Genomic DNA, 10,444 nt, shown 5'->3' with positions numbered 1-10,444 from the left:
GTCGGAAGAGAAGCTCGGCGGGCTCGGGGAGGCTTCTGCGCCGGCGAATTGACGGCGGCGATCTCCGGGCACCAGAGATAAGGACGACGACGCTCCGGTCGTTTTCGGCCTCCTCTGATCGCGTGCGTCGGTGGGTAGCTCCGCGGGGTCAGGGCGGAGCTCAGGCATGCGGAGAGGGGGCGAGGGGGGGTGGATGTGGCCGTGGTGTAGCTCATCGGAGTGGCCATGGCGGCTTCGGCCATGAGGGGAAAAAGAGCAGGGGAGTGAGAGGGAGAGAGCAGGGAGGCAAGGGAGCGGACGAGGGGGTTCCAGGGGGGTGTCGTGGCATCCTCAGCCGATCCGGGGCGGGGCGGCAAGCAGGAGGTGGCTCGGGCGCGTGCGTGCGCGCCGCGGCCACACGCTCGTCCTTCTGTCCGAGGACGAAGACGACAGGAGAAGGGAGTGGAGATGGGCTGGGCCGGCTGGGGGGGGGGAAACTGGGCCGGCTGGTGGGCTGCACGGGTGGGCACCAGGTAAGTCCTTCTCTGTCTCTCTTTTATTTCTATTTTAGTTACTGTTTTCTATTTTCTGTAATTGTGTTTGGATTTATTAAAAATGCCAGAGCATTTCCAAAAATCATGCAACTGACTGTGGCCACTGTTTGGAATATTTCCAACAGTAAACATTTCAGTTTGTGATTATTTGAGCATTTAAAATATTATTAGCAATTAAATGCCCAAATGCAAACACTATATAATTTAATTCAAAAATCCAGGAATAGCCTATAAATATGTTCATCATTTTTGGAAGAGGTTTTCACCTTTAACAGAAATTATGAACATTTCCAAAGGGCATTCTGGGTTATTGAAAATATTTTTATTGAACCTAGTTAAATTTCATTTGGTGCTAGGGTTCCAACAATCCCCATTTCAAATTTAAATGAAATTTAAACATGGTGCAACACTCTAATGCATGCACTAGGCATTGTCAGAACTAGGGATGTGACAAATCCCTTATTAGGCCGATCGCCAGAATCATCATCTCAGTTTCCTTCCGCCTCTAGAAATTCTTCAAAGCACCATTGCTTCAGTTCCACGTGGTGTCTAAGTCTAGGACTTAAATGCTGATGAACTGATTCTATCACAAGGAACCTCGCGATCTGAGTGCTCAGTTTTGGGTTAGTCTTCTACTAGTTGGCAGAGGTTTTGAATCTGTACCTCCCAGACCACCGACTTTCCATGAGCAGAGGGCGGCAGAGTTGTTTTGCTTGTTCCAGAACAAAAATGTGGTTGTTTAAATCAAAGTGGCAATGAGCTGTTGCAAGACCGGGAATAAAATCCAAGACTGAATTTTTTGTTTTCCTTCTGGTTTACGCGGCACACTTGTGCACCCTCGAACTAACATTCTTGGTCAAGATCGATTATTTTGATGGTTCAACGGCGTTCCGTTGAATCTGATGCCCAGTTGTCGTATGTTTCGTAGTACTTTTGTTCGTTTTGGAGTGGAATCACAGACTTTGCGTGTGTTGCACTACGTTCCAACTCCGAGAGTATACTATGAACACAAGATCACACATGGTGATACATCTCTGCCCTTTTAATTGAAGATTGTTTTTCAGAAGATTATTCCCGTCTAGGGTGATTGCAATCTCAACCGGATGATGATTATTAGCACTAACAGTGCTTGATCTTGTTACAAGCACCAGCAGCCGGATCGAGCGGCCGGGGACGAGAAAGACGACGTCAAAAAGCTCTCTATCTACACGTAGGGTGATCATCCATGGCGCCGCCGATGCATATCTTCTCGCGTGTTAATTAAACTCTTACTACTACTACTACTACTGCAGTCTTATCGGAGAGGACGGCGCTGGAGCTGGACGACGAGGACGCTGATGTCGTCGGAGGAGCCCCTGGACACGGCCATGTCGACGAGCCGGCGGCACGCGGCGGGCAGGTCGCCGGAGGAGGCGGCGGCCGCGTCGACGGCCTCCTGGTTGCCCACCTTGTCCCACAGCCCGTCGGAGGCGAGGATGAGCAGCTCGCAGTCGGCGCCCACGTCGACCGTCCTCGTCTCCGGCTCCGCCACCACCCACGGCTTGAGGTGCGCGTCGCCGATGCCCCGGGTCACGGCCAGCGAGCCCTGCACCCGCCATACGCCGCGGCAGTTGAGCACCAGCCCGCCCTTCAGCGCCTCGATCCGGTCCCGCTCGTCCTGCCGCGACGCTCGGTGGTCGTCGGTGAGCGCCTCTGCCCTGCCGCCGCGGCTCAGCACCGCGCGGCAGTCCCCGGCGCCCGACACCACCAGCTGCCGCCCGCCCTCGCGGAGCAGCGCCGTCACGCAGCAGGCCCCGCCGCCCGCCTGCTCCCGGTTCTTGGAGGGGGTGGTGGAGAACTCCTCGTCCGTGCGCAGGTACGCACGCCGGACGGCGCCCTCCACCGCCGCGCGTCCTCCGCTTCGCGCCGACCTCTCAAGCTCCTCCGCCACGATCCGCGGCATGTTGTCCGCGGCGAACTCCGCGGCGCCCTTCCCGCCGTGGCCGTCGAACACGCCGAAGAGGGCCTGCGCGCGGTCCCCGCCGAGCGCGACGGCGGCGACGTGGCGGTCCTCCATCTCGACCCGCTTGCGGCCCTTGCCCCTCCGGCAGAAGGCCGCGAAGCCCTCGCCCTGCTCGGCCACCTCCTCCACCCCGGTCGCCGCGGCGGCCTCCAGCACCGCCGGCGCGACGGTGACCGCGGCCGGCACGAGCAGAGGCGCCGGGCGGCGACGCTTGACCGGGGCTTTAACAGCAGGGGAAGAGGAAGGGTCCGCGGCCTTGGCGGCGGGCGGCGGCTGAACGGCGCACGGGGAGGGCTCGGGGTGGATGCGCGCGCGGAGGTGGGCGAAGGGGCGGAGAGGCGAGGAGGGGAGGAAGCAGGCGCCGCTGCTGGAGCAGCCGTGGTGGTTGTGGAGCTGCAGCTGCTCCAACAGGCCGAGCCGGGACGGCGAGAAGACCGGCGAGCCCGGTGCCAGCGCGCACGTCATGTGCCCTTCCCTTCTTACTTTCTTTCCTGGCCTGCAGTATGCTTTGCGGCGAGAACTCCTTCTCCTAGCTCCAACTCCGATGGTGAGCTTCTTTCTTGTTGCTCCATTGACGGGCTCCTCGTATATGTAGGCGTAGGGAGGGGGTGCGAGCTGGTACTAGCTGCTATCGCTCGGCCGGACACGACGTCGACGCGCGCGTTTGTTTAGCATAGTTCGGCCGATTAGGTTAATCGGTCAAAGAAGGATGGAGACCCGGCGAGCGACGGGGCGAGAGATCCGTGCGACCTGCTCACCCAGTGACTCGACGCCGCAATTAACAACCATATTACTGACATGATATTAATTATTTTTTAACACAGTACCGACACAAACGCTCATACATGTATACACTCAACCCTACGAATGCACACACATACCCCTACGAGTATCTCCGAAAGACTAAACTGGCATGTCATCATGTGATTTTACGAAGTCATCTTACGTGTCTCGTAGTCATTAAGAACATCTCCTCCTACTAAACGCATATCGCCGGAAATCCTGAAATGAATTCAGAACAAATGCGAGCTTCAAGATTTGGTTTCTGATAAACTGGAACAGCACTGTTCTTCTAACCATCTAACCGCATGTTGCTTCGCGACATGATATTAATTTTACGAGAACATAGTGCGGTGCCTAGCCACACGATGGCACCCCACGCGTGCGCACCCGATTGGCCGCCCACGCTTTCCTCTCACACCCTAGCTACTCCCTCCGTTCCGAATTACTTGTCTTAGATTTGTCTAGATACGGATGTATCTGACACTAAAATGAGTCTAGATACATATGTATCTAGACAAATCCAAAACAAGTAATTCGGAACGGAGGGAGTAGTGTTTTGAAACGATCAACCAGCAGCGGTGAGTGGAGTACAAAGGGGCATCATGAGTGGGTCGAGTGGCCGACCTCGACCCGGACCGCTCGACGATTAAGGCAGGGAGGAAAAGAAGAGAGGGAAGCAAAGCGAGCCGGCGACGTGTCGGCGAACACAACGCGGGGGGGCGCGATCCCTAGCTTAGCCGCAACGCTCCGGACGAGCGCGCGAAGCTGCCCGGAAGCTGCCGTTGTCGCCGTCAATCGGCGCCGAGACAGCGACCGATTGTTAGGTTATTGTTAGCCGATCCTTATGTTTGAAGATGTTTTTGTTTTGCCAGCGGCGGCAGTGCTGGTTGATGATTGATTAAAAACCATTTTTGTTTGTCCGGCGGGGTAAAGCGCTAGTTTAACTGGGGACGTCGCTGTGCGTGGCCAGAGCCATCGGTCTCCGGCGACACGGTCGAAACTCGGAAACCGATTTCGATCAGAGGAAATGCCGGCACTTATCGGTGTCAGGCGACATGGTCATGGCCCAAAACTTGTGGTCTCCTTCTTTCTCTTTTCATTTTTTGAGAAACGCAAATGTGCTCTTAAAGAAAAACGAAACCCCTAGCTAGCATGTAACACGGCCCTCGTCCTCACGGCTAATTCCGTCGGTGGTCTACCTGGCAGATACCGGCGCCGGGAGGCGGAGAGACCACAGATCTCCGTGCATGGTTAAACAAATTTTGTTTCTCGGTCGGCACCTCGGATCTGGCAAAATAAATGTGATCACATGTATGGGAAAGACATTACTTTCTAGCGTTCACACTGTTTCTTCCTTTCATAATTCACTTCTTTGCCACAAAATGTGCCAGGCACCAACCTCCACCAGTGACTCAGGAATGCCCCGTTTCAAAATCAGAGCTACAATGTCCTCGATGCCTTGGTCAACTGTTTGGCGTTTGTGGTCAGGTCGTCCGTCTGTGCCCCGTGGGGGTTTGTAATGTTAGATAATTGCATCTATAGTTCTCGTAGTCACTGGCGACATCCAACTTGGTTCTAGAACTTGTGTATTGCTTCAATACGGTTCCAGTACACGAAAATATGTCATCAATACGCTCCCTGAGGTTGAAACAACAGTCATGACTCTATATGTTGCATACGTATCTCGAATTTACGTAGGCGAGACGTCGAAATCAATAATTGAGGAGTACTCCTCGCAAAGATCACCCCCACCTCGCAAAGATCAAAAATCGTGAGAGTTTTATCTTTTTTTTCGTAGATGCATTTAATCAAAACGTTTTATGTCTTAAACTGTGCTTCCAAATCTTGAATAGTTTTCGCCATTGGATTCCTCGCGCCAAGATCTTCCAAACTAGATCCTCATGTTGACAGATTTTAACGAACTATTTTTCACAAAAACCCAAACCGTGAGCACAGTTTTTTTTCCTTTTCTAAAGAGGCATTGTCGTGCCTTCGTGGAAGAAAAAAAATAGAAAACCCATTTTTTCCGTTTCCGAGAGGCACGGGCTCGCAGAAGGGAAAAATACTGTCAACGCGTTTTTTTCATTTTCGAGAGGCACGGTCGTGCCTCTCGCGGAAGGAAAAAACAGAAAATGCGTTTTTTTTCATTTCCGAGAGGCACGATCGTGTCTCTGGTGAAAGCAAAACCATGTCTCTCGCAGAAGAAAAAAACAGAAAATGTATTTTTTTAGAGGCACGGTCATGCCTCTCACGAAAGCAAAACCATGCCTCTCGCGGAAGCAAAGCCGTGCCTATTGCGGAAGAAAAAACATAAAACATATTTTTTTCCGTTTTCGAGAGGCATGGTTGTGGCTCTCTCAAAAGTAAAACCGTGCCTCTCGCGAAAGCAAAAAAATGTGTTTTTCCACACAAATATTTTTTTTAAATTTATTTGTGCCCAAAAGCTAAGGAAGACTGGTGGAAACCAAAACATTGAAAAAACCCTAGAGAAAAACCATTTAAAAAGTCGAAAACACGTGCGAAAAAATAATCTTTAGGGAGTGCACAAAGGAGCGCTAGTCAACTAGTTGCTCCCGCGACACCTGTCAGCTTAGATGACGTCTGTATAGAGCCCATATATCAATGGGCAGAGAAAAAAAGAAAAAAAAACGTGCCGCAAGGATGCAAACCCGCTAACTGTGGCACATTGCTGTGCGAGCAAGCCACCAGAACAGGCGCTTGATCTTGTATATATGGGGATGCACACTTTGTTATATGTATGTTCTTGTCTTTTTAAAAAAATCGTGAATTTATAAAATGTTCATGAGTTTTTTTTAACGTTCATCGATTCAAAAAATGTTCGAGATTCAAAAATAAAGGTTCATGTCTACAAAAAATGTCCACACATTTATAGAAAATAATCAAAACAATGTTTGAGAATTTAAACAAAATCCAAGTTTTTTTAAATGTTCACTGATTCAAAAAAACATTCATGAATTCAGAAAAATGTTCGTCACAAACACAAACTCTGAATATGAAAATTTGTTCCCAAATTTCAAGAAATGTTCGCCTATGCATAAAAACTTGTTGACGAGTTCCAAAACAATGTACGCCATTTTAAAAAATGTTTGTGAATTCAAAAAGTATTCATGAATTTGTAAAAAAAAATCCTGATTTAATATGCACACATTCTTATTAACACATAAGGGCTCCATTGATCTATAAACAGGCTTTCGCCCCACTTTATAAATAAAGCCTTACAAAAGGATATTCAAATAGTAAATAACGTAAAGAATAGAAAAACATGGATATTACAGAACGGTATGTCTTGTTCAGTTCGCTTTATGTTTCACCGAGCCCTGGTAACGTTCTTAGGAGCAAAAAGCACCCTTACATCAAACTGCGCATAGTCTAACACTCGGTCATCAGGGGACCTAACAGCTCCAACAACTCCTTCCTCTAAAGTCCACCAAAACAATGATTCCTCCAATTTTAAGCAAACATCCAATTTCCCCTCGGCCTTCACGGCGACGACATGCCGGAACAATTTTCCATTCCCAGAGAACTTATCATCAGACAACACAATCTCCCGATCAAAGCCACTAGTGAACGCGGTGAATCTCACATGTGAGGGCGGTCAATCTTTGCAGAGACTTGTATTACAACCTCAACACTCTCATCAAGTAACAGATAGTCGACGACCAAGCTGCCAAGGTCACTAGAAACCTCTTCATCCAACAGTTCATCCAAGTCATACCCCCCATCGATCTCGGCATACACAGAAAGTAGCCGTTTGTCGGATAACCCATCCCCTTCCTCCTTCACCCAAAGATCAACTTCTAGCAATGCCCTCTCCCTTATCATGTACATTCCTCGACAAGGACTACAAAAAGAGGCAAGGTAAAGGATTCCCGATCAACTGTGAGAGCATCATTAACTCTGCCGGGACGATTAAACACGAGATTCCGCCGCGCCTCCAGGGCATCCCGGACAGCAACGATTCCGTAGACGCTAACGGGGTATGCTTCGAAGGTTGATAGACTCGGCAAGAAGATCTGTAGCATCGGTCTTGGCTCACGGTACCCGGTCGTTGATCTAGTAGTGGAAGTGTCGTGGGTTTTAAACTCACAGTGGTGGCAGTAGCCCCTCATCGCGCATAGGTCCGTCGCCTACGGGAACATCCTTAGGGCATGACCAATGGAGGCGAAAAAAAGACGGGTGCTCCATCAAACACATAGGCATGGGAGGATTGAGGCTATTGCTCGCATGCTTCAGTCCAATGGTGGCTATGGTGGTGCTGCCTCACACCCGTCATCCTTCGGTCCCCATGTGTTCATCTTTTTCATTCCTCCACCCCTTCTTTTCCTCTCCCTCATTACTGTTTCCTTCTTTATCTGCTGAAGAACCCGTCTCCTCTGCAAGCTTCACCTTGCGCATGCAAGCAGCGGTCCTGCTGCCACAGTGGCACTCGAGCCTAGTTGGCTTATGAAACATCACCTTTGGGGCTACCCATTGGCCATGCCCTCGGAAGGCTCAGAGGACGAGAAGGAAACGTGGTGTTCTCAACCGCGCTTGCCCAAATCTCCTCGTACTTGTTCCGGAACGCGATGCTCCGTTGGGTGTAAACCCTGCCGCATGCGCCGTCTACTTTCGTTGCTTTTTCCTCGTCGGACTTCCACCCCGGGCAGTCCGGCACCTCGCCGTCGGCGTCCGCTTCCGGCGGATCGTAATCAGAATCGCTGCCGCGTACGGGGATGCCGTCGTCCCAGTGATTGTGAACCGGAGACGACTCTGAATCTCCGCCCAAGCTCGACAGATCGATGGGGGACGGCTCCTCGCGCGTCTCGTCGGGATGCCGGGGAGCGGGACGGGATGAATCCGTGGGGACTTCGGAGCTGGCGGACGGATGGCTGGGGTGGCCGTCGTCGGGTGGGCAGGTCCATGACCCGGGCGCTCCTTCGCTGAGGACATCGCGCGACGGTAGCTAGGGTTTCGTCGGCTGCAGCGTCTGTCTGCTGCGTCTGAATTTGGTATCCATTGGGCTTCCTTTAAAATCTCGGTTGCCCGAGACCGTCCTAAGCAAAGTAGCACGGGCCTGGGTTATTTTTTGACATCTTTTCTTCGTAACACGGGCCTGGTTTCTATCGTGTAAATGGCCCAAGCGGTCCGGTTACCTGAAAACAAATTTTTTTTACGGCACCGGCGGGCTGGAAACTTTCTTCAACTGGACACTTGTTTTCTTCTCTTAAAAAAAAAACTTGACACTTGCTCAAGGAACGGGGCAGAAAATAAACAATTGATCACTTGCAGTATTCATTGAAGTGGTCGTACTCAAGATGCGCACGTTCTCTCATTAAAGCGCATCCCACCCCATCGTATGGATCTGGCAAAAGTTTCGTGCTGGCCGCATGATTTGGCTCCATTCCTTTCTGAAACCGACCGCGTGCTTACACGTGTCGTCCTCCTTGTCACCATTCATCGTCCACTATGCTTTGTTTTTTTTTGTGCGGGGACACTATGCTTTGTTTTTGTTTTTTTGTGCGGGGACAGTATGCTTTGTTTGGGTACCACTTTCGACACATGTACGAGTCTGATGGACTGAAATCCGAGTGATGTGATTGTAATGGCACCCTTGTCGATCTCCAGGAGCAAAAGCAAAGTTTCCCCAATATTTTTCATTTTTATTTTTCTGTCCATACTGCCCCCAGTTGATCTAAGCTCAATAATGCTTCACGACGCAAACAGAATCTGAACCAAGGCATGCGATGTGCGTATCCGTTTCTATTTGGCGAATATAATGTGTGTGTATCCATGTACATTCACCACAAATATTCCGGGGCGCATGCTTATTTTACACCCAACTAACAAAGTGTCGATGCTTCCCACAAAAAAACAACAAAGCGTCTATGCGTTAGGCTAGTATAAAACCTAAAAAGAATCTCTAGCAGACCATTTATATCGCGGACTCTTATATCGCTTTTATAGTTCACGGAAAACTGATTTTACGGGCTGTCGCGAGCGGCGGCCGAACAAACCCCATATAATCAACCCGTAAAAGAGAATATTCTCTGAATATACCTTTTCCTCACATCAATTTGAAATCGAGCGCTGACCGACATGCGGACGAGGAAGACGCCACCAGAGCGGAGGCCGACGGACGGAGGAGGGAGACGCGGGACGGCCAGAACGCGTAGGCGGAGGCCGGACTCAGTTAGCTAGCTTGCTCGCAGTAGGTAGCTAGCTTGCTCGCATCGATTCAGCTAGCCAGCGCGACCGTAGCTAGCTAGCTTGCTCGCATCAACGGGCAGACGGGCGCGGCGGTCGGGCGAACGGGCGGCCGCGGTGTGCTCACTGCAGGCGGCGAGCTTCAAGGCATTGGTGGGAGTTGAAATTCCCCAACTGCTAGCATTGACTGTTATTCAGGGCCCTGGCAAAATTGCCTTCGAAACTTAAGATACACGGGTCTTGGGCATGTGTTTACTGGGCCCTGTAATTTTTTTGAAGGGTTGAATGATTTTAAGAGATCTGTTCGGGTCCGTTTTTTCGACTGAAACTGTGAAAAACGGTTATTTTACTGATTTGACCACTTATATGGGGTCTGGTAGAGATGCTCTAAGAAGTTTTCTACAAATGTGTAGCAAAGTGATAGGGTGTCTTACAAAACTGCCCCAACCTATCTGCCACGCGTTAGATGTAAATCGGATGGTCAGAAATGATGATCGAACGACGGGTACATCATCTTCACCAACTTGGTCGTTTGTATGAGCAGAGAAATGACAAAACACTCCAAGAAAAATACAAAACAGTGGTAGCAACACAACCGATGGATATGCTCCATTTTTCTCCGAGGTGGACGATGGATATACTCCAAGGTCTCCAGCGAAATGCGCACACGAAACCCCACTCCCCGTGCGCAGCAGCCGGGCCCCACCGGTCAGCCAGCGCCCTTCCTTCCCCTAACTCCCCTAGCCCGTCCCCCCTCATATAACCGCGCCCCCGCCGCCGCCTCCCTCGGCTCCTCTCACATCACCGTCGCCCGCCCCCGACCCCCCGCCCCGCCTCGCCGCCATGGAGCCCTCCCCGTCCTACGCGCTGCACCTGGCCGTCGCGGCGCTCGTCGGCGCCTCCTTCGCCGCCGCGTCCGCCT

The 10,444-nt window shown here is 51.1% G+C and overlaps 2 protein-coding genes across 2 annotated transcripts in view; one reads left to right on the top strand and one right to left on the bottom strand.

The window, feature by feature from the left end:
* Positions 1 to 1,560: 1,560 nt before the first annotated feature.
* On the bottom strand, positions 1,561 to 3,136 carry LOC119353129 (probable protein phosphatase 2C 32). The gene has a single exon (XM_037619724.1). It carries the CDS (start codon positions 2,998 to 3,000, stop codon positions 1,828 to 1,830), a length of 1,173 nt encoding a protein of 390 aa, XP_037475621.1. The 5' UTR covers positions 3,001 to 3,136; the 3' UTR covers positions 1,561 to 1,827.
* A 7,200-nt stretch (positions 3,137 to 10,336) lies between these two features.
* Positions 10,337 to 10,444, top strand: part of LOC119353128 (probable AMP deaminase) — a 6,825-nt gene continuing 6,717 nt past the window's right edge. The window contains exon 1 of the mRNA XM_037619723.1: positions 10,337 to 10,442. Coding sequence (XP_037475620.1) covers positions 10,366 to 10,442 — 77 coding nt within the window. The 5' untranslated portion in view covers positions 10,337 to 10,365. The remainder of the gene's footprint in view (positions 10,443 to 10,444) is intronic.

The sequence above is a fragment of the Triticum dicoccoides genome, chromosome 2A, assembly GCF_002162155.2.
Source record: "Triticum dicoccoides isolate Atlit2015 ecotype Zavitan chromosome 2A, WEW_v2.0, whole genome shotgun sequence".
In the NCBI taxonomy this organism is placed as follows: Eukaryota; Viridiplantae; Streptophyta; class Magnoliopsida; order Poales; family Poaceae; genus Triticum; species Triticum dicoccoides.
Note: the sequence above shows the minus strand (reverse complement) of the source record. Positions and strands in the feature narration are given on the sequence as shown.